Source organism: Pseudorca crassidens, chromosome 8 (genome assembly GCF_039906515.1).
Source record: "Pseudorca crassidens isolate mPseCra1 chromosome 8, mPseCra1.hap1, whole genome shotgun sequence".
NCBI classification, from domain to species: Eukaryota; Metazoa; Chordata; class Mammalia; order Artiodactyla; family Delphinidae; genus Pseudorca; species Pseudorca crassidens.
In genome coordinates this window covers 102,053,776-102,078,376 of record NC_090303.1, presented here as the reverse complement: position 1 = coordinate 102,078,376, position 24,601 = coordinate 102,053,776, and the positions used below count along the sequence as shown (strand labels likewise).

Sequence of the window (24,601 nt, the reverse complement as noted above, 5' to 3'; positions counted from 1 at the left end):
TTTTTATAAATTTATTTATTTGTTTGTTTTTAGTTTTGGCTGCGTTGAGTCTTCGTTGCTGCATGGGGGCTTTCTCTAGTTGCGCTGAGCGGGGGCTTCTCTTCGTTGTGGTGCGCGGGCTTCTCATTGTGGGGGCTTCTCTTGTTGTGGAGCATGGGCTCTAGGCGTGCGGGCTTCAGTAGTTGTAGCACGTTGGCTCAGTAGCTGTGGCTTGCAGGCTCTTGAGCGCAGGCTCAGTAGTTGTGGTGCATGGGCTTAGTTGCTCCGCAGCATGTGGGATCTTCCTGGGCCAGGGCTCGAACCTGTGTCCCTTGCATTGGCAGGCAGATTCTTAACCACTGTGCCACCAGGGAAGCCCCGAAGGTTTTGTTTTGTTTCTGAATATATAGTTCTGGGTTGATGTGCTTTTCTTCTTTTCAGCATTGAAAAGATGTTCTTTCACTGTGTCCTGTCTTCCATTGTTTTTGATGAGAAGTCAGGTGTTAGTAGTATCGTTATTCCTGTGTATATAATGTTTTGATATTCTCTGGGTGCTCTCAGGACTTTGGTTTTCAGCAGTCTGAGTATGATGTGCCTAGGTGTGATTTTCTTTGTATTCTTCTTGTTTGGGGTTTGCTGAGCTTCTTAGAATTGTAAGTTGATTTTTTTCACCAAATTTGTGAAAAGTTTGACCTTCGTTTTGTATTCTTTTTTTGTCACATTTTCCCTCTCCTCTTCCTCTGCAACTCTAATTACATGCATGTTCGTGCATTTGATATTCTCAAATATTGTCATAGGTTACTGATGCTTTGTTAATTTTTCAGTAGTTTTACTTTTTGTTCCTCAGAATGGATGAACAATTTATTTTCAAGGTCACTGGCCATTTCTTCTGTTGTTTCCAATCTCTTCTTAAGCACATCCACTGAAATTTTTATTTAAATTGCTGTAACTCCTAGGTATAGAATGTCCATTGGATTTCACTTTGTAATTTTCATGTCTTTTCTGTTACTCTCCTCCTGCTCTTGACCAGCTTTTCCTGTATGTTGTGGAACATATTTCCGATAGCTGCTCTAAAGTCTTTGTTTATCTTGTCATTTTCTATTGAATATTTTTTTTCTTAATTGTGGGCCCCATTTTCCTGTTTTTTTTTCTTTCCCCATATGTCTAGGAATTTTTATTGTATACTGAACATTTTAGATGATAGGTTAATACCGGATTCTGTTACGTTATTTTGTCAGTATCAGGTTTTTTTTCTGGGAGACTTATATTATTGCTGGCCTTACATTCCAAACTACATCATCCCAGCAGTCAGTGACATCAGAAATCTCTACTCAGTTCCTTCAGCAAACAGGTCAGCTGTTGTTTTCCCTGAGCTGCTTAAGAGTCCCTCTGTGAATATACATTTCAGGGGTGTAACGATTTGAGAGTTTATTCAGTGCGGGGGGCTCTCTTTTCTGTGGCTTCTGCCCTTCAAGGTTTCCCCACTGGTTCCATCCTTTCGATCATTGTTGAACTTTACCTGTCTTCTCACACCAGTAAGACTGATGCTCTCTGTGTGAGGCCTAGTACCACCCTTCCCTTTCTGTGCATACTAGGAGGCCTTAGTAGAAATCCTTTTAAACACAGACCTTAGCCAGTGATGTTCTTTTCTGTCAAGAGTCAGATGTCCTGCCATTCCAGGCTTGGTTGTTCACAAGTGACTTCAATTAGGTTTTATATTTTATTGAGATTTTAGAAATTTTATTTCCAAGAGAGCAATTCTGATACTGGCCTGCCATTACCCAATAAATAAATTAAAAAAATTATTATTTCCCCTGTGTGAGAGTCATTCTTTTATTAAGGTATATCTTGTACACAATATAATTCACCCCTTCCAAGGGTACAGGTGAACATATTTTGAGAGATGTGTACAGTCATGTGTGTAACTATCATCATAGTCGAGATGCAGACCCTTTCCTTCACTGCAAGCTCCCTCATGGCCAGTGCAGGTCGTCCCCTCCCACCACTCGGGCTCCCGGCAATCACCACTAGATCTGTTCCTCTCCCTACTTTGGTTGTTTTTTGCCTTTTTTTGCCTTCTCTAGACTGGTATGCAAATGGAATCGTACAGCAATCTTTTCTGTCTGGCTTTTGTACTTAGCATAATGGTTTTGAGATTTCTTCCTGTTTGGGGGCCAGTATTTATAAAGCTGCTTGAACATTTGTGGACACGATGTTCTGCGTTGTTGCCATCACTGAATATTGTCAGTGTTTCTCTATTTCAGCCATTCCGGTTGGTGTTTAGTGGTATTTCGTTGTGGGTTTGATTTTGCATTTCTGGATGAGTAATGAAATTGAACACATCTTTAGTGAAGTGTCTGTTCAAAGCTTTTGCCCCAAAGTCCCCCTTTCTCTTGTTGATTTGTCTTTTCCTTACTTTCGAATTATAAGAGTTCTTTATATACTTGCCATAGAAGTCATTTATTAGAGGTATATTTTGCAAATATTTTTGTCTAGTCTATGACTTGTTTTCCTTTTTTAATGTTTTTTGAAAGAGTAGGGGGGTTAATTTTGATGAAGTTTGTCACTTTGTAAATTTTTTCTTTTATAGATTTTGTTCATTATGCCTTATATAAAAAATATTCAAGTTGTCCTGCATATTCCAAGGTTACCTTTAGATTGTTTATTCCTTTTATAGTTAAATTGCATGTATGATAATGAGAAGATGAGGTAAGGTTCAAGGTTCTTTATTTTCAGTGTGGATATTCATTTGTTCCAGCATCATTCTAAAAGACTGTTATTCCCTTGAATTATCTTGACTCTTGGTCAAAAATAAACCACATACACACAAAGATATAGTTTTTCAAAAACATGAATTCATATTGATACTTTAAAATTTAATCCAGTAGCTGTTTGTAACATATTTAAAAATTTTTTTATTCCCCACTCAATCTATAATTGTACCTTTTAATTTTAATTAATATTTCCTCTAACTAAAAAAGTTATTAAAAGAGAAAGAAAAGTTGTTTATTTTGTGCATCAATTTAAAAGTACTCCAGAATAACTATACTAGTATTAAACATTCAAAGCTAGTAGATCAATAATGAGATTTAATATCTTCATTGCTTTCTGCCATCATCTTTTGAGCCTTCTAGTAGTATTGGAGATACTTTGAGTTATTTGCCATGGTTAGGTAAATACTATTTTGATAACATATTCAGCTGCTACAAGCATTTTAGTTGATGGTATTAATATTTTTACTGATAGTACTTCTCTGAAAATAATTTTTTCTCATAGCTCTTACTTGTCAGTGGAGAGTAATGGAAGTCTGCTCTGTTGCTTCTCTTTGTGAGACAGGTGGAAAACACAGAAATTCCTTTCATGCCTGCTTTGCATTACTGCTTGCAACTCCCCAAGGCAAGCTCTGTTATCACTACTAACACCATAGATGAGTCTTGCCTAGTTTTGTTCTTTATATGACTCATACAATAAATACTGTTTTCTGTCTTTTTTCATACACCATCATACTTGTGAGATTCATTCAAATTATTGCTTGTAATTGTTCATTTATTCTCATTGTTGTGTCGTATTCTGTTGTGAAAGGACCATAATTTATCCACTTTTATTGGGCATTTGGGGATTTTTCAGTCTGGGACTGTTATGACTTGTATTTTGTGAACGTTCCAGTATATTTCTTTTGGTAGGCACCGAGGACTAACATTTTATGGAATTCTAATTAAAAAATGGCTACCTTCTTTTCTTATAACCTAAGTGAGAGTGATTATGTAAATGAGACAAAGTATTCATTATGTTCTTGTGTTCAGTTAGTGGAATTTGCATTAATTACCCATTTCTAACTGATTATGAACCGCTCAAATTCAGTTCCTCTTTGTGGCATTGTGAGTGTGGGCAAGGAATTTAAACTCTGTGCTTCATTTATAAAAATCAGAAGTTATGGTACCTACCTAAAATGGTGGTTGTTAGACTTAAAATAAGGTAATTTTTGTTAACTACTTGGCCTAGTTGCTCACTGCATCCTGCATGTTAAGTATATTTTATTGGCCAACTTTCTGACTTCCCTAAATTATTGGTGTTGATAAAGTGTCACTGTCTCTTTTTAAGTTGTTTTCATTTTTATGTTTTATTTTTATATATCCAGGGTACTAGAAATTTGTAATTCAAATTCCAGGTTATTAAAAAAATTTTTTTGTTATTTGATTTTCTCTAAGATGTGTGTGTGTGTTTACCATATAAAAGTCTAGGAGTTTTATGTAGTCACATTTATTCATGTTTTTATTTATGGTTAAAGCTGTTAGGGGGCTATTAGTTGGGGGCTTCTGATTTGTGTATGTTTCTATCAACTAGAGAGTTTACTGTTGCCTTGACGCAGTGAATAGAGGGCACACCTGTTGGCTCAGGAATGCTTGCTGTAGGATAGTCTCTCTGAGGTTTCGCTTCTTCATGTCCAAGATGGAGTTTAATACATTTACCCTATTTACTTCATAGTGATGAGTAAGGAAGACGTTGTATAATGTAAAAAAATTTCTTAAAGGTAACTGGGGCTTCCCTGGTGGCGCAGTGGTTGAGAGTCCGCCTGCGATGCAGGGGACGTGGGTTCGTGCCCCGGTCCAGGAAGATCCCACATGCCGCGGAGCAGCTAGGTCCATGAGCCATGGACGCTGAGCTTGCACGTCCGGAGCCAGTGCTCCGCAACAGGAGAGGCCACAACAGTGAGAGGCCCGAGTACCGCAAAAAAACCAAAGCAAAACAAAACAAACAAAAAAAATAACTGATTTGGCAGAGATCAAATCATGGAGGGCCTTGAAATGCTCCGTTAGCTGTTGCTGTATAAAAAATTACCATAAATTTAATGGCTTAAAATAGCACCCATTTGTAGATGAGAAGTTTGGCCAGGCTCAACCGTGCTTTTTTTTTAGGGTTTCACAGGGTTCAAATTAAGATATCTGCCAGGCTGGGTGTTTATCCAGAGGCTCTGGCGAAGAATCTTCTTCTAAGCTCACTTGGCTCCCGAGGGCAGAATTCAGTTCCGTGCAATTGTAGGACCAAGGCTGCCATCTCTTTACTGGCCATTTGGCCTGGGGTTGCTGTCAGCTCCTAGGGGCCACTCCCTGGTTTTTGTATGTGGCTTCTTTTATCTTCAGAGACAGCAGTGTGGTCCTGAATCCTTCACTTGCTTTGAATTTCTCTGACTTCCCTTTCTGCTACCAGTTGGAGAAAAATCTTTGTTTTCAAGGAATTGTATGATTAGATTAGAATAAGCCCTGTCCCCCTTGATTAATTCAAAGTTGATTAGGAGCCTTAATCCCATCTGCAAAATCTCTTTGCCATGTCTTATGGCATAATCTCTGGCATGGTATTTCATCATATTCACAGTGTCTGGATTAGGGTGGGGCATCTTGGGGGGGCTAGGGTCAGGCGTTTTAGGAGTCTGCCTACCACAGATGCCATGTTGAGGAGTTTGGACCTGGTCCAGAGGTATCAGGGGTCCCTTAGAAAGCTTACTGTGGCAGCAGTGAGGAGGGTGGGTCAGAAAGGAAAAATTTCATTCATAGCAAAGTCCATTTTGAGTTTGTAATGTTATTTAATGGATGTTTGTATTTTTTTGTTAAGTAGAGGTTTTGATCAGAAATGTATGTTTATTAGAGTACAAAGTAGAAATAATTAACTGGACCCAAACAACAACAGATCACTCATCATGATATTCATTACTTCAGGCCAATTCATTATACAAAGTGGTTTGATAGATTGCTTTTTATTTTACTCAGTACTATTTTAGCATATCTTTCTAAAGCAAACACTGATTGTTTTGATAGAGACTTAAACACCCGAATGTCATTAATAATATCTTCCTACACACAATATTAGGGTGTGTTTTCTTCCTTAGATTGCTGATCTCATGCATTATGATTCTTACTGGCTTAGTTTTTATGTCTAGTTTTACTTACTTTTATTCTTTGGTCTTGAGTTTTGCCTGTTTTGGCTGCTGCACGCAGCATGTGGGGTCTTAGTTCCCCGACCAGGAATCAAACCCATGCCCACTGCAGGGGAAGTGTGGAGTCCTAACCACTGGACCGCCAGGGAATTCCCCTGAGTCTTGCATTTTTCAAGCTGTATTTTTTTCTTCTGAACTAAATTTGCCATATCTCAAAGATTTGGAGTCCTAAATAACCACTAGGTTGCCAGGGAATTCCCCTGAGTCTTGTATTTTTCAAGCTGTATTTTTTTTTCTTCTGAACTAAATTTGCCATATCTCAGAGATTTTGACAAGTTTCTTATTTAATCACTTCAAAAATAATATATATATTTTCATTTTGATTTAAAGAAATCTGCTAGATTGAAGGGAGTTTTCAATTTTTCTAGTGGATAGATTGAAGGGAGTTTATCTTTATATTGTGAATTTATAATTATTAATGTGTTAAGTTTAGGAAATATCTGCTTTTTAAAATATGGCCTAGGAAATACCTGAGTTTTTGAATTTGTAAGACTTTCTTAATCCCATAGATATTGTGAGTTAAAAAGAATTTTATGTACATTTGAATAGAATGTATATTTTCTGTTCTGGGAATTTGGAGATCTCTCTGTTCATGTGTAAGTTTGAATCAAACTTGACCATCATTAATAAATATCTTGATTTCTGAGAGCTGTGTTAAGTCCAGTCTATGTATTTCTGTTTGGCTTTACTTTTTTTTTGTCTTTTTAAGCATATGTTAAGTTTTTACTGTAGCATTAAAAAGTTTGTTTTTTTAACTTGAAGTCAGCTTTACTTTTATAGTCAAGAAAATTGATTAGGCATGTGAACATTAATGACTGTTTCTTCTTTTGGAATTTTCACCGTAATGTTAGATTCATTTTAATGTGAACTTATCTTTGTCCTGTTCACTGCTTCTTGGTTTGGACCCTATTTTTATGATCAATATTGCTGTACCTGCTTTCTTTCTCTCTCTCTTTCTTCCTCTCTTTCTTTCCCTCCCTCCCTCCCTCCCTCCCTCCCTCCCTCCCTCCCTCCCTCCATCCCTCCCTTCCTTCCTTCCTTCCTCTCTCTTTCTCTCTCTCTCTCTCTTTTTTTTTTTTTTTTAAATATTTATTTATTTGGCTGCGCCGGCTCTTAGTTACAGCACACGGGATCTTCATTGCAGCATGTGGGCTCTTAGTTGAAGTATGTGGGATGTAGTTCCCTGACCAGGGATTGAACCCGGGCCCCCTGCATTTAGAGCATGGAGCCTTAACCACTGGACAACTAGGGAAGTCCTACCTGCTTTCTTTTTGATAGCATTTGTTTGTTCTTTCCCCCCAGATCATTATTTGTGAATATCCTGTGCTACTGTGCCTTGTGCACATATGTGTATATATATATATATATAGATACACATACACATATGTGTATCTATATATATACTCATACACATATGCGTATATATATAAACGTACACATATGCAAATATATACACACATACACATATGTGTGTATATATATATACATACACGTGTATATATGTATTCATGTACATAAATAAAAGGTTTGTGTGTATTTACATCTAAAGTGTGTGTGTGCATAAAATATATTTTGCACATTTTGCAAGTTTTTTTTTTTTTTTTTTGGTATGCGGGCCTCTCACTGTTGTGGCCTCTCCCGTTGCGGAGCACAGGCCCCGGACGCGCAGGCTCAGTGGCCATGGCTCACGGGCCCAGCCACTCCGCGGCATGTGGGATCTTCCTGGACCGGGGCACGAACCTGTGTCCCCTGCATCGGCAGGTGGACTCTCAACCACTGTGCCACCGGGAAGCCCTCAAAGAATTTTTTTGTAGACCTTGGAAGATATTGCTCTTTTTTTTTTTTTACATCTTTATTGGAGTAGAGTTGCTTTACAGTGGTGTGTTAGTTTCTGCTTTATAACAAAGTGAATCAGTTATACATGTACATATGTTCCCTTATCTCTTCCTTCTTGCATCTCCCTCCGTCCCACCCTCCATATCCCACCCCTCCAGGTGGTCGCAAAGGACCGAGCAGATCTCCCTGTGCTATGTGGCTGCTATCTATTTTACATTTGGCAGTGTATATATGTCCATGCCTCTCTCTCGCTTTGTCACAGCTTACCCTTCCCCCTCCCCATGTCCTCAAGTCCATTCTCTAGGTCTGCGTCTTTATTCCTGTCCTGCCCCTAGGTTCTTCAGAACCTTTTTTTTTTTTTACGATTCCATATATATGTGTTAGCATATGGTATTTGTTTTTCTCTTTCTGACTTACTTCACTCTGTATGACAGACTCTAGGTCTATCCAACTCATTACAAATAGCTCAATGTCGTTTCTTTTTATGGCTGAATAATATTCCATTGTATATATGTGCCACATCTTCTTTATCCATTCATCTGATGATGGACACTTAGGTTGTTTTCATCTCCGGCCTATTGTAAATAGAGCTGCAATGAACATTTTGGAATATGACTCTTTTTGAATTATGGTTTTCTCAGGGTATATGCCCAGTAGTGGGATTGCTGGGTCATATGGTAGTTCTATTTGTAGTTTTTTAAGGAACCTCCATACTGGTCTCCACAGTGGCTGTATCAATTTACATTCCCACCAACACTGCAAGAGTGTTCCCTTTTCTCCACACCCTCTCCAGCATTTATTGTTTCTAGATTTTTTGATGATGGCCATTCTGACTGGTGTGAGATGATATCTCATTGTAGTTTTGATTTGCATTTCTCTAATGTTTAATGATGTTGAGCATTTTTTCATGTGTTTGTTGGCAGTCTGCATATCTTCTTTAGAGAAATGTCTGCTTAGGTCTTCTGCCCACTTTTGGATTGGGTTGTTTGTTTTTTTGTTATTGAGCTGCATGTGCTGCTTATAAATTTTGGAGATAAATCCTTTGTCAGTTGCTTCATTTGCAAATATTTTCTCCCATTCTGAGGGTTGTCTTTTGGTCTTGTTTATGGTTTCCTTTGCTGTGCAAAAGCTTTGAAGTTTCATTAGGTCCCATTTATTTTTGTTTTTATTTCCATTTCTCTAGGAGGAGGGTCAAAAAGGATCTTGCTGTGATTTATGTCATAGAGTGTTCTGCCTATGTTTTCCTCTAAGAGTTTGATAGTTTCTGGCCTTACATTTCGATCTTTAATCCGTTTTGAGCTTATTTTTGTGTATGGTGTTAGGGAGTGATCTAATCTCATACTTTTACATGTACCTGTCCAGTTTTTCCAGCACCACTTACTGAAGAGGGTGTCCTTTCTCCACTGTACATTCCTCCCTCCTTTATCAAAGATAAGGTGACCATATGTGCGTGGGTTCATCCCTGTGCTTTCTATCCTGTTGCATTGATCTACCTTTCTCTTTTGGTGCCAGTGCCATACTGTCTTGATTACTGTAGCTTTGTAGTATAGTCTGAAGTCAGGGAGCCTGATTCCTCCAGCTCCGTTTTTCGTTCTCAAGATTGCCTTGGCTATTCGGGGTCTTTTGTGTTTCCATACAAATTGTGAAATTTTTTGTTCTAGTTCTGTGAAAAATGCCAGTGGTAGTTTGATAGGGATTGCATTGAATCTGTAGATTGCTTTGGGTAGTAGAGTCACTTTCACAATGTTGATTCTTCCAATCCAAGAACATGGTATATCTCTCCATCTATTTGTATCATCTTTAATTTCTTTCATCAGTGTCTTATAATTTTCTACATACAGGTCTTTTGTCTCCTTAGGTAGGTTTATTCCTAGATATTTTATTCTTTTTATTGCAATGGTAAATGGGAGTGTTTTCTTGATTTCACTTTCAGATTTTTCATCATTAGTGTATAGGAATGCCAGAGATTTCTGTGCATTAATTTTGTATCCTGCTACTTTAACAGATTCATTGATTAGTTCTAGTAGTTTTCTGGTAGCATCTTTAGGATTCTCTATGTATAGTATCATGTCATCTGCAAACAGTGACAGCTTTACTTCTTCTTTTCCAATTTGGATTCCTTTTATTTCCTTTTCTTCTCTGATTGCTGTGGCTAAAACTTCCAAAACTATGTTGAATAAGAGTGGTGAGAGTGGGCAACCTTGTCTAGTTCCTGATCTTACTGGAAATGCTTTCAGTTTTTCACCATTGAGGACGATGTTTGCTGTGGGTTTGCCATATATGGCCTTTATTATGTTGAGGAAAGTTCCCTCTATGCCTACTTTCTGGAGGGTTTTTATCATAAATGGATATTGAATTTTGTCGAAAGCTTTCTCTGCATCTATTGAGATGATCATATGGTTTTTCTCCTTCAGTTTGTTAATATGGTGTATCACGCTGATTGATTTGCGTATATTGAAGAATCCTTGCATTCCTGGAGTAAACCCCACTTGATCATGGTGTATGATCCTTTTAATGTGCTGTTGGATTCTGTTTGCTAGTATTTTGTTGAGGATTTTTGCATCTATGTTCATCAGTGATATTGGCCTGTAGTTTTCTTTCTTTGTGACATCCTTGTCTGGTTTTGGTATCAAGGTGATGGTGGCCTCGTAGAATGAATTTGGGAGTGTTCCTCCCTCTGCTATATTTTGGAAGAGTTTGAGAAGGATAGGTGTTAGCTCTTCTCTAAATGTTTGATAGAATTCGCCTGTGAAGCCATCTGGTCCTGGGCTTTTGTTTGTTGGAAGATTTTTAATCACAGTTCCAATTTCAGTGCTTGTGATTGGTCTGTTCATATTTTCTATTTCTTCCTGATTCAGTCTTGGCAGGTTGTGCATTTCTAAGAATTTGTCCATTTCTTCCAGGTTGTCCATTTTATTGGCATAGAGTTGCTTGTAGTAATCTCTCATGATCTTTTGTATTTCTGCAGTGTCAGTTGTTACTTCTCCTTTTTCATTTTTAATTCTACTGATTTGAGTCTCCTCCGTTTTTTTCTTGATGAGTCTGGCTAATGGTTTATCAATTTTATTTATCTTCTCAAAGAATCAGCTTTTAGTTTTATTGATCTTTGCTATCGTTTCCTTCATTTCTTTTTCATTTATTTCTGATCTGATCTTTATGATTTCTTTCCTTCTGCTAACTTTGGGGTTTTTTTTCCTTCCTTCTCTAATTGCTTTAGGTGCAAGATTAGGTTGTTTATTCGAGATGTTTCCTGTTTCTTAAGGTAGGCTTGTATTGCTATAAACTTCCCTCTTAGAACGGCTTTTGCTGCATCCCATAGGTTTTGGGTCGTCGTGTCTCCATTGTCATTTGTTTCTAGGTATTTTTTGGTTTCTTCAGTGATCACTTCATTATTAAGTAGTGTATTGTTTAGCCTCCATGTGTTTGTATTTTTTACAGATATTTTCCTGTAATTGATATCTAGTCTCATAGCGTTGTGGTCGGAAAAGATACTTGATACAATTTCTTTTTTTTTTTTTTTTTTAAACATCTTTATTGGGGTATAATTGCTTGATACAATTTCAATTCATTTAAATTTACCAAGGCTTGATTTGTGACCCAGGATATGATCTATCCTGGAGAATGTTCCATGAGCACTTGAGAAGAATGTATATTCTGTTGTTTTTGGATGGAATGTCCTATAAATATCAATTAAGTCCATCTTGTTTAATGTATCATTTAAAGCTTGTATTTCCTTATTTATTTTCATTTTGGATGATCTGTCCATTGGTGAAAGTGGGGTGTTAAAGTCCCCTACTATGAATGTGTTACTGTTGATTTCCCCTTTTATTGCTGTTAGTATTTGCCTTATGTATTGAGGTGCTCCTATGTTGGGTACATAAATATTTACAATTGTTATATCTTCTTCTTGGATCGATCCCATGATCACTATGTAGTGTCCTTCTTTGTCTCTTCTAATAGTCTTTATTTTAAAGTCTATTTTATGTGATATGAGAATTGCTACTCCAGCTTTCTTTTGGTTTCCATTTGCATGAAATAGCTCTTTCCATCCCCTTACTTTCAGTCTGTGAAGTGGGTCTCTTGTAGACAGCAAATATATGGGTCTTGTTTTTGTATCCATTCGGCTAATCTGTGTCTTTTGGTGGGAGCATTTAGTCCATTTACATTTAAGGTAATTATCGATATGTATGTTCCTATTCCCATTTTCTTAATTGTTTTGGGTTCATTATTGTAGGTCTTTTTCTTCTCTTGTGTTTCTTGCCTAGAGAAGTTCCTTTAGCAGTTGTTGTAAAGCTGGTTTGGTGGTGCAGAACTCTCTCAGCTTTTGCTTGTCTGTAAAGGTTTTAATTTCTCCATCAAATCTGAATGAGATGCTTGCTGGCTAGAGTAATCTTGGTTGCAGGTTTTTCTCCTTCATCACTTTCAGTATGTCCTGCCACTCCCTTCTGGCTTGCAGAGTTTCTCCTGAAAGATCAGCTGTTAACCTTATGGGGATTCCCTTGTGTGTTATTTTTCCCTTGCTGCTTTTAATATGTTTTCTGTGTATTTAATTTTTGACAGTTTGATTAATATGTGTCTTGGTGTATTTCTCCTTGGATTTATCCTATATGGGACTCTCTGTGCTTCCTGGACTTGATTAACTATTTCCTTTCCCATATTAGGGAAGTTTTCAACTATAATCTCTTCAAATATTTTCTCAGTCCGTTTCTTTTGCTCTTCTTCTTCTGGGACCCTTATAAATCGAATATTGGTGCGTTTAATGTTGTCCCAGAGGTCCCTGAGACTGTCCTCAGTTCTTTTCATTCTTTTTTCTTTTTTCTTTATTCTGTTCTGCAGTAGTTATTTCCATTATTTTATCTTCCAGGTAATTTATCTGTTCTTCTGCCTCAGTTATTCTGCTATTGATCCCATCTAGAGTATTTTTCATTTCATTTATTGTGGTGTTCATCGTTGTTTGTTTCATCTTTAGTTCTTCTAGGTCCTTGTTAAATGTCTCTTGCATTTTGTCTATTCTATTTCCAAGATTTTGGATCATCTTTACTATCATTCCGAATTCTTTTTCAGGTAGACTGCCTATTTCCTCTTCATTTGTTAGGTCTGGTGCATTTTTATCTTGCTCCTTCATCTCTTGTGTGTTTTTCTGTCTTCTCATTTTGCTTATCTTACTGTGTTTGGGGTCTCCTTTTTGCAGGCTGCCGGTTCGTAGTTCCCGTTGTTTTTGGTGTCTGTCCCCAGTGGGTAAGGTTGGTTCAGTGGGTTGTGTAGGCTTCCTGGTGGAGGGGACTAGTGCCTGTGTTCTGGTGGATGAGGCTGGATCTTGTCTTTCTGGTGGGCATGTCCACGTCTGGTGGTGTGTCTTGGGGTGTCTGTGGACTTATTATGATTTTAGGCAGCCTCTCTGCTAATGGGTGCTGTTGTGTTCCTGTCTTGCTAGTTGTTTGGCATAGGATGTCCAGCACTGTAGCTTGCTGGTCATTGAGTGAAGCTGAGTGCTGGTGCTGAGATGGAGATCTCTGGGAGATTTTCGCCATTTGATATTATGTGGAGCTGGGACGTCTCTTGTGGACCAGTGTCCTGAAGTTGGCTCTCCCACCTCAGAGGCACAGCGCTGACTCCTGGCTGCAGCACCAAGAGCCTTTCATCCACATGGCTCAGAATAAAAGGGAGAAAAAGTAGAAAGAAAGAATTAGTAGAAGAAATAAAGAAAAAGAATGAAAGAAAGAAAGGAGGGAGGGAGGAAGGAAAAAAAGAAAGGAAGAAGGTAAAGTAAAATAAAATAAGAAAATAAAGTTATTAAAATAAAAAATAATTATTAAAAAGAAAAAAACCGGATTGAACCCTAGGACCAATGGTGGAAAGAAAGCTATACAGACAAAATCTCACACAGAAGCATACACATACACACTCACAAAAAGAGGAAAAAGGGGAAAAATCATAAATCTTGCTCTCAAAGTCCACCTCCTCAATTTGGGATGGTTCGTTGTCTATTCAGGTATTCCACAGATGCAGGTACATCAAGTTGATTGTGGAGCTTTAATCCGCTGCCACTGAGGCTGCTGGGAGAGATTTCCCTTTCTCTTCTTTGTTTGCACAGCTCCTGGGACTCAGTTTTGGATTTGGCCCTGCCTCTGCGTGTAGGTGGCCAGAGGGCGTTTGTTCTTCGCTCAGACAGGACAGGGTTAAAGGAGCCGCTGATTCAGGGGCTCTGGCTCACTTAGGCTGGGGGGAGGGAGGGGCACGGCGTGCGGGGCGGGCCTGCGGCGGCAGAGGCCGGTGTGACGTTGCACCAGCCTGAGGTGTACCGTGCGTTCTCCCCGGGAAGTTGTTGCTGAATCCCGGGACCCTGGCAGTGGCGGCCTGCACAGGCTCCCCGGAAGGGGTGTGTGGAGAGTGACCTGTGCTCGCACACAGGCTTCTTGGTGGCAGCAGCAGCAGCGTTAGCGTCTCATGCCCGTCTCTGGGGTCCGCGTTGTTAGCCGCGTCTCGCGCCCGTTTCTGGAGCTCCTTTAAGCAGCGCTCTTAATCCTCTCTCCTCGCGCACCAGGAAACAGAGGTAAGAAAAAGTTTCCTGCTTCTTCGGCAGCTCCAGACTTTTCCCCGGACTCCCTCCCGGGTAGCCGTGGTGCACTAACCCCCTGCAGGCTGTGTTCACGCTGCCAACCCCAGTCCTCTCCCTGCGCTCCGACTGAAGCCCGAGCCTCAGCTCCCAGCCCCGCCCGCCCCGGCGGGGGAGCAGACAAGCCTCTCGGGCTGGTGAGTGCCGGTGTGCCCTGATCCTCTGTGCGGGAATCTCTCCGCTTCGCCCCCCGCACCCCTGTGGCTGCCCTCTCCTCCGCGGCTTCGAAGCTCTCCCCCTCCGCCACCCGCAGTCTCGGCCTGTGAAGGGGCTTCTAGTGTGTGGAAACCTTTCCTCCTTCACAGCTCTCTCCCAGAGGTGCAGGTCCCGTCCCTATCCTTTCGTCTCTGTCTTTCCTTTTTTCTTTTGCCCTACCCAGGTACGTGGGGGGAGTGTCTTGCCTTTTGGGAGGTCTGAGGTCTTCTGCCAGCGTTCAGTAGGTGTTCTGTAGGAGTTGTTCCACGTGTTGATGTATTTCTGGTGTATCTGTGGGGAGGAAGGTGATCTCCGTGTCTTACTCTTCCGCCATCTTCCCGGAAGCCGCTCTTTTTTGTTTTTACATTTAATATTGCCAATGAAAAGCAATTCCCGTGTCTCCTATCTTTGTAAATGACCCCTTTTCTTTTTGGTGGGGCTACTAGAATTTTTCATTTATCCTTGTTATCTTTGCCCATGTTTCTAGGTGTAAGACATTTTAATCTGAAGCTGGTGTTTTCTGTTTGGGTGGGTGTTTTTGTAGTGAAACAGATATCAATAGAACAGAAAGAAAAAGACTCTTGTCTTTCAGTTTCCTCATCTATTAAATGGAAATTATGCTTAATAAATGTTACCTTTTATTATTAGATATTTTCATAAATTTTTTTTCTAATTTCTCTGCTTATAATCCTTCTATTTTCTCTCCTTCTAGTACTCTTTCTAAACAGACATTGGACCTTCCTGATAGTTTCTCATGCCATTTTATTTTTTCTCTTACTTGCTATCTTCATTCGTTATTACAGCATTATGGGAGAATCCTAACAGACTAATAAGAAAAGTTTGGTAAAGGTTAAAAACAGCCTGGTGTGTAGAAAATTAATATTTGATATTTCTTACAGCACTTAGCCAATTGCAGTAGTTGATATAGAATAAATACTTGATAATTAATTGAACAAGCTTTGGAATATCCTGAAACTTATTGTTACTGTTTCATAACTCATCTTGAACCTTAATCTCTGAAATTTTGTTGATTCTGTTTTGTATTATAGACTTATTTTGCGAGAGCTTTCCAAGTTTTGGAAGTTCCTCAGACTCTTTCTTACAGGTGGCAATGTGAACTCTCATTGAGAGTTTTTTCTTGGATGTGTTCTTGGACTAATGTCAAAAGATATTTAACACTTTTCTTTTTATCTTTCCCTCTCCTTCTCTTCTTTTTAATGGTTAAAAAAGTATAAAAATTATTCTGGGGTTTTTATTATTGAGTCAAATTGTTTAGTTGATAAGAGCTTTTTATCTTACCTTCCTCTCACGAAATGTTAATTAGCTTTGTAATTGTTACTTAGCTTGTAATTTGTTTTGATTTGTGACTTGTGGTGTATGAGGGTGCTGATGTTAGACAAGTTTCCTGTAGAAATTTATTCTTTGACATTTTCTACAATTTTATAAATGCTTTTTATTGGTTCAAAAAGATATATTCCAGCCTGTATAGATAGTATATGTTTTCTTTCAATGCCAAATGTCTTTCATTAGCTATGTAGTTATAACAGATGGGTTTGAAGCGTTCACTTAAATGCAGTTAGTATTTTATTTCCCTTTATTCCCTAATCTCTTTACATGTTATTGTAAATTAGTATGTTGGATACATTCCAGGACTTCTCATAGTAGTTTAGCTAATGTCATGTAATATTTTCCATTGCAAATATGATTAAGAGAACATGTTGATGTTTCTAAAATGATATAGACAGTGAGAAAAGGATCAAGTTAAATTCTTTTATTTCCTTATTATACACTTAAAAGTCATTATATTTTATTTGTCAAAATTACTTTTAGAGCAAAAGGCTTCTGTACAACTTGTCATATGCTATAAAAGTAATGGAGATTGTAGATTTTAACAGTGTAGCAGAAATTATTTTGCGATGTTAATGAGTTAATAATAAAAACTTTTCAGTGGTTGATTGGACATATAAATGTACTTTCTTCCCGCAACATTACCTTGACCTTCCCAGTATTGACTCAAGGATACTCAGACTACCTAGATATTATACATGTCTTTAATTCTGGGTTCTGTTAATACAGTAAACATATTTGGATACCATAGGAGGTTGTGACATAAATATATTGTTTGGAAAAAGCTGATTATTATGCTTTATCAGTGAAGATAAAGAAGGCTTTATTTCTTTTCTTCAGTTTTTGTTAATGCAGTAATAATACCTTTGAGTACAAAAAGACAACTGAAATGTGTGTTAGTGTGTGAACTTGTGGACAGTATATAAAATTAAAATGTCAAAGATATAGCTAGTGTTTATGAGTTACTTAGAAACTACAGTGGTCTTGTTGCCTGCAGCCAAAATGTGTAGAAGACACACCAAGAGACGCTTAACTTTCTTATATTGGTTCCGTGCAGGGGACCGATGGTTATGAGGAGGCGTTGATGGCATGTGATATCTTATGTAGATTTACATGCAAGACATTGAAATTATTTACAATTTACAAACTATTGTATTATCTAATTGACTAGCAGAAGATGGAATCAGTATATTAGCACGTGAAGATGTTCATAGTAATGTTAGCAACTCTATTACCTGAGCCTCGGTTTTACCACGTGCCGTCCCACTTGGCTTCAGTTAGTTCAGCTCTGCTAGTCATGAGCCACACCTACAGTAAGATTAGCAAAAGTGAAGTCCAGTTAATATATATAAATATGAACACCAGTTTATTAGGGCCTTTCTATGTCAAACAGGATTCATGGCACTAAGAATACAAAGTTAGTACAACCCGATTCCTCTACTCAAAGATCTTGGATGAAAAAAGAGCGATAAGTAATTACCATGCAGTAGCATAAATGCTAAAACAGAAGTATATTCAAAAAGGGCAGCTAGGCCTCTCCTACACAGAGAGAGAGATTTTGTACGTTATGATGCCCCAAGTGGGCTTGGGCGGATGAGGACGTTTATTAATCTTTCTTAGGGAAAGAATTACTCTTAGATAATTCATACTGACTTCTTACACATTTCAGGTGCGCCAAACTTCCCCTGCTGTTCGTTTGAGACTTTATTTCTTTGATTTTACCACTTGCAAGAGATAGAGGCAGATTGGAATGGGGGAAGGAGAAAGTCAGATGACTTAATTTTTCTTCACGTGCCCAGCATTTTAAAGAAACTTGAAACTAACTGCTACAATGAAGTGTGTAGATTTGTATGTGTGCCTTTAACCATGTAGTTGCCACTCATTAACTTATTCTGTGATTGACTAGTTTACTTCATGTTGATTTTTAGGCAGGGTGAAAATAGTAAGAGGTTTTGGAAATAATATATATATGTTTTATCTGTTTATTAATGGGATTTAATCACCTGTTAAAAATAATCCCCAACTAGAAACCTGCCCTTTTAACCATATTATTAGTTTTTTAAAAATGGTAGTTGTATTGACAAAGTCAATAGAAAAAAAAAAGTGAAATGCTAACTTTCTAAACTTGAATGGAAGGATGAATATGTATTCATCCTTGGATGAATATTTACCAAGCACTGAACGGAGAACTTAGATTTTATCATTTTAACTGATCCTTTATTTAGTGCTCTGCAGGCTTCAAATTGTTTTACTAGTAATGTACAAAGACTTTTGAATATCTTCGTAGCCCCACCTTTGAGTGTTGCTTTTCCAGGTTTTATAAGGATATTTCTTTATCCTTTGCTCCCTTCCAGCGATGTGCATTTTGTAAGCACCTTGGAGCCACTATCAAATGCTGTGAAGAGAAATGTGCCCAGATGTACCATTATCCTTGTGCTGCTGGAGCCGGCACCTTTCAGGATTTCAGTCACTTCTTCCTTCTTTGTCCAGAGCACATTGACCAAGCTCCTGAAAGATGTAAGTTTACTACAGATATATTTAAAAACATTTATCAGTGTATTTACTTAAAATAACAAATGTTTAAGTTCCCTAAGTGTTATTCTACTTGTGGTAAAAGGCAACATTACATAATCTTGATAATCTGAGAGATCTTCACAAGAGATCCTTGGGTGGGGTGAGGGGGCAGGGGGAGGAATCTGTTACCAACAATATCATTGAAGTTATATCCAGAGAGTTATTTCCTCAAAAATTCAAAGATAGTTTGCATGTTTTTTATTCTTATTTAAAAAATTTAACTACTGTAGAAAGGTAAACTTGCTGAGTATATGGTATTTTAATATGTACTATGAAAGTAGGTCATTTAAAAAATTAAACAGTGTATTTAATTCAGTGTCTTTTACACTAAAAAGACTACCCAGTTGGAGATTTAGAAGATGGTTCATTCAGATGTTATTTCAGGATGTATGTTGATAGGATCACCAAACACTTGAAAATCTTGGAAAATGTCCTAGTAGTCATAATAGAAATCTCGTTAATGCTTCTTCTTGATTCATCTGTCTTGGTTATAATTATCTATAATCCTCAGTTGTCTTTTTTTTTTTTCTTTTCCAAACAGTATTTTATAATTAGGTGAAAAGGTTTAAGTGTTTGAAATTTATGTTATACAGAAACTTATAACTCTTTCCTATCCTTATTAAATAGAGATCTTACTTTTTTCCTAGTGTATAGATTTCCAATGAGCATGCATGATTTGAGATCTTTTTTCCCTAGTAAATTGAATTTCCAATCTGCTTGTGAAATCTCTTTGATGCCTTCTTTATTCAGTCTTTTTTTATGTCATCTCTTAGTTACCTAATTGTTAGCTTTTACCTGTATTCTTAGCAATGTCAGTAAAGGCTTTTTTCCTATCTTTTCCAGCTTTGTGAAACATAAATATAGCTACTTCAGGCTTAAAGTAATCTCAAACACAGATTTCATAATCATCATTTTTCTCTGTTCAGTACCATGATTTTATCTTTAGTTAAAGTTATTTTGTGTCTACATGTATAATCATGTTGTCCTTAATCACTATACAGACGTAAATTATAGGTAAGGCAAACTGAAATGTCACATTGTATTTAGGCTAATAAGGGATTTAAAGTTTTAAAAATGCTTTGGATTACACACTGTTAAATCTGGGAGAAGAAGACAACACTCATGCACAGCTACTGTAATGGGTGTTATTTATTTTAAGGCCTCATATAGTGAATTCCTTCACTAAGTACACAGACTGTGATGTGAATCATCAGAGCTGATTGTATTCTGGGTGGTATAACACACTTTTCCAATTGAATAAAACAACTGTGGGTGTGTTTAACAATTTAAATTTTATTCAGCCTTTTGTATGTGGTCGTGATTTAGACCTCAGTAAACAACATGCAAACTTTTCTATGACTATGTTTCTAATGTGAGAAATTCTATTACTTATTGGCAGTACTACTTTCTTTTGCAGACTCTGTTCACATAATGTATATGATTTATATACATTTATTTGTTAGGGATCATAAATTGTTTTATAAAATAATGAAGTGTAAGAACTGAGGTGAGATGATTTGTTACCATTTATCATGAATATAGTGAAAGGTTCATGCTGGCAACATAAAGCTAAAAGATACACTGAAATTACTGGTACCTTGCCTTGTTCCAAAGTAGACTTACGGAGACTTACACAAATACATGAACAGTAGGATAAAGTAAGACTAAAAATAAGCAAGAAAATTTGGCCAGTGGGAAGGGAAAATAAGGATAGGATAAATGGGAGGGTAATACGGTGAGGCTGATACCCAAAATAAATGTGTATTTCCCAGGCCTATGCCACAAATCTGGCTCCAGAGCTTTCCAGCAGTCAGCATGAAGAAGGGCATATGAACAGTTGCCTGATTTGTAGTAATAATAATTCACTTGATACTGACACTGTATGTACACTATATATGGTAGTGAGAAACTGTCTTCAAGTAGCTGTCTTGCAGTATAAACAACAAACCCCACAGGGCAATTTCTTATAACAGCCCTTAAAATAAGTCAGTGGTATAAAACCAAAGCCCAGTTGAGTAAATTCTATTCCCTGGGGATCCTAAACAATGCAGTCTAAATACCCAGCTTCCTGAGCATCTGTTTTAATCCAAGGATGTAGAGAGTACTGCAGATAGACTATATTGCAGTAATATACAAGACTACGTAATAGTCTTATAAAATCTTTAATTTGTATATTTAGCTGTTCTAATTGTATGTCATAGCACAAAGCACTTTTTATGTTTTAAAAATGGGGATATCTTAAATGACAGTGTTATTATGAAGGTTAAATGACAATGAAAATCATGTAGCATTGTACCATATATTATGAATTGCTGTACTGAAAGGTAGTTATTTTAGCTCTTATCTAAGTAATGTGTTTGCATTGAGTATAATACTTGATGCTACTGGCTAAGAACAGAGCGGTATGCTGTGATAGTTACCTGAGTTAGGAGTAAGATTGACATCTTTTTATGAAAGTTGAAAAATCTAACAAAAACATGGACCTCATTAGAAAAAAACATCCCAGCAAAAAGAGCGCATCTGTGAGCACGACCAGCATTTTCATCAGAAAACAATTTTGGGGTGCTTTGTCTTCGAAAAATGCCAGTCATGGCTCTAACCTTATTTTCACGACGATGCAAGTATACACTAACCTTGCCTGGAAACTTTACGCTAAATATCCATCTAAGGGACATAGCCACATATACTTCCTGAGTAGTATTTTCCCTCTCATGGAAGGCTGAATGGCAGAAAGCCAGCCATGCAAGGTCAGAGGAAAGAACATTCCAGGCTGAGCGAACAACTACTGCGCAGGCCTTGAGGCAGGAGCATGGCGTGATTGTGGAATAGACAGCTAGTCACTGTGTCTGGAACTTAGTGTCTGCCAGGTGGGTAGTAGAGACCACATCAAGGCGAACAAAGACTAGATCATGTAGGCCTTGTAAACAAGGGAAGGGGTTTGGATTTTATTCTGTCTTCAGTGAGAAGCCTTTGCAAGGTTTAAACCTGGGAATGCTACATCTCTTAATCCACTCCCCCTCCCCCAGCGTATTTACTTTCATCACTCAGCTTTTTCTTCCTTTACTTCATTTAAACTTTTAACTCCTACCTCATTTTCTTAGTTGTCTGGTCTCTCTTGACACCAAGTCCTGCTACTTTTCTGTTACCTTAAATTCTGTCAGCCCCTGACGTTTCTTTCTTACCTACCTGCCTACCCTGTGGGCCAGCCTCTCTGGACAACATCCATGATTTACTTCTTCTTTCTAGAGATTCCATTTTGATAGGCAAATCACCTTGCAGAGTGTCCTGCCAGCGATGGTCACGGAAGTTGTAATGTCGATGGAAGTTACAAAGCTATGCTGATTTAGTCCTTTTAAAATTCACTGATAATAATCTGACTTGAGACTGTGCTCTTCACCTGGTTCTCTTCTTATGTGCTGTCTAGCCTTTCTTAAGCAGTAGTCTCACCTTCCAAATTGACCATGTTTGAGGATCTATGATAAGCTTCCATCTAATTTAAGCTCCATGTTTTTGCCTTTTCCTCCATTTCTTCTCGTCACAGCTGTCACTTAGGAAGAAGTGACCTGTCCAAAGCTTATTCTCTGTTTCTGCTGCTCTTTTCTTGCTTTCCCTACATCATTTAGCTTCTTCCTGCTATGCCTGTGCTGGCACTTTTCCTTTGCACTTTTATTCTTCACCTTCTTTGCCCTTCCAGTGGGCATCAATATTGATTAGTAGTAAAGAATATGATCTTTGGAGCCAAATTAACCTGGATTTTACTCCTGTCCTCTCTTAAATTGTCTTTATCTTTAGTCTTTCACTCAATCTATTTTGCTTTCCCTACTGCTTAAAGAAAATTTTCACTTAGTCGTTTGATTATTGCTTCAAGCTTAACGCCCCTTTGGCTTTCAGACATATATGTATGTATATGTACATATACTTATGTCTGACATGACACTTAAGCCATCCAGTAATGTCATCTTCTTAATGCATGCCCTCCAAAAGGCTGTTTTAGTATTTCTACATATTTCTGTATGTTCGCCCAGATCAGAAAAATGGTTGGGACCAAGTTTTTTCTATTATTATTTTTATATAATGCATAGTAAATGTTTTTGGACTGAATATATCACATGGATTTTTTTTTGCCCAATTTATTAAATGATGCATACTAATCATACAACATGACAGTATTGTCATCAAGGAATTGGTGGAAACTGTCATAGAATAAAAAGTAATCTCTGCTATAGTGATACACAGAGTTACCTTGTTGCAGAATGAGCTTTGCTGTATAAAACAGTGCTGTGCAATAGAAATATGATGTGAGCAATATATGTAATTTTAATTTTTCTAGTGGTCATGTTAAAATTTTTTATTTGAAATTAATTTTAAAAATACATACTTAACCCAATATATCCAAAATGTTAATATTTCAACTTGTAATTAATAAAATTTTTGAGATAGTGACATTAATATTTTTTTCCTATTAAGTCTTTGGAATTCGGAGTGTGTTTTATATGTATAGCACATCTCAATTTGGACTAATCACATTTCCATTGCGCAATAGCTACATGTGACTAGTAGCTACCATGGCAAGTTGAAGTGGCAGAGTAGCAAACTCTAGAAAGTTTCACAGAAGCATTTAGATAGTGTTCCTGGCAAATTACAATAGAAAGATGTAATCTGATAGAGTCCAGTACTTGCCCCAGTTTCTGTAAGTTTTGAGGGTAGGCAAAAATCAAAGATTAGTTTTTAAATGTACTTAGCTTGAATGAGTAAATATGGAACTCTCTTTTAGTATTAAGAAAACTACTTTGCTCTGTTTTTCCATTTTTATTTAAAAAAATGAACTAATACATGTAATTTCATTTTTAGAATTAATGCTTTCTTCTAAATGCCTGTCATTTAAAGAGCCACTTAAAAATGATTTTAGAAGAAACTCCTTTGCTTAAAATATAAGAATTGATTTGTGCTAGGCAACTGAGGATATGAAGTTGAAAAAGACAAGGTTACTATCCTTCAAGGGTTCACGGTATTGTGTTATAATTAATTGATGATTTAACAGTTTCTTCTAAGCATATGGGGAAAGGAATAATCAACAACTAAATGGGCATTTAGGTGTGGTAACATTAGATAGTCAGGGTTTATGTCTGAGCAAGAGTTTTAAAGGCCTCTTTGGAATGGGCTAGTGGCACAACAAAGGAACAAAATTACAGGCAGAAGGAACAGAATGTGTACAAGTACACAAAGGTTGAGCAGTCTGTTGTGTTAACGTGCACAGCAGACCGCTTGATCTGACCAGGAAATAGTGAATGTTCTGAGATTCAGTTGGAAAAGGAGATAATCCCCCCCCACTCCTTTTTTTGCCTCAAACTAGAAATTTTTGATTTTTTTATTTTAAGGCAAGAAAGGAGGTGTTGATAAAGTTGTAATTTGCGCAGGGCGTAACACTTAGAAAATTGCTCTGGATCTTTAGCTGATTTAGGGAGGAGGTCAGAGCCCTAAGCCAGCATTCCATTCAGAAGATAACTGCAGTGACCAAGACAAAGTGTGATGGACTGAACTGTACAAACAGATGGAAGAGGATACATAAAAAGTTTACTCAGTAAGAACTGGTATCCAATTGGATGTGTTGGGTCAGGGAGTAGTTAAGGGTCAATAGTGACGCTAAAGTTTCTTTACCCAGCAGGTCGAGAAAGAAGGGAGAGGTTTAGGTTTAAAAAAAGTTCTAGAGGGGGCTTCCCTGGTGGCGCAGTGGTTGAGAATCAGCCTGCCAATGCAGGGGACACGGGTTCGATCCCTGGTCCAGGAAGATCCCACGTGCCACGGAGCAGCTAGGCCCGTGCGCCACAACTACTGAGCCCGCGTGCCGCAGCTATTGAGGCCCGCACGCCTAGAGCCCGTGCTCCGCAATGAGGGAGGCCCGCTCACCACAATGAAGAGTAGCCCCACTCTCCCCAACTGGAGAAAACCTGCGTGCAGCAACAAAGACCCAACGCAGCCAAAAATAAATAAATTTATAAAAAAAAAAAAAAAAGAGTTTTAGAGGAGTTGAGTTTGAGTATTTTTAGAACACCTGGCTATTG

General features: G+C 37.8%; 1 protein-coding gene across 19 annotated transcripts in view; it reads left to right on the top strand.

Moving 5' to 3' along the window:
- The window catches only part of KMT2C (lysine methyltransferase 2C), a 294,358-nt gene that overhangs the window by 142,972 nt on the left and 126,785 nt on the right, over window positions 1-24,601 (top strand). For all 19 annotated transcript variants that reach the window (XR_010945700.1, XM_067747507.1, XM_067747506.1 and 16 more), the window contains one exon: window positions 18,320-18,482. Coding sequence is in view for 18 of the 19 variants with exons in the window: in XM_067747507.1 (XP_067603608.1) it covers window positions 18,320-18,482 (163 nt within the window). In the remaining variant the exon portion in view is untranslated. The remainder of the gene's footprint in view (window positions 1-18,319; window positions 18,483-24,601) is intronic.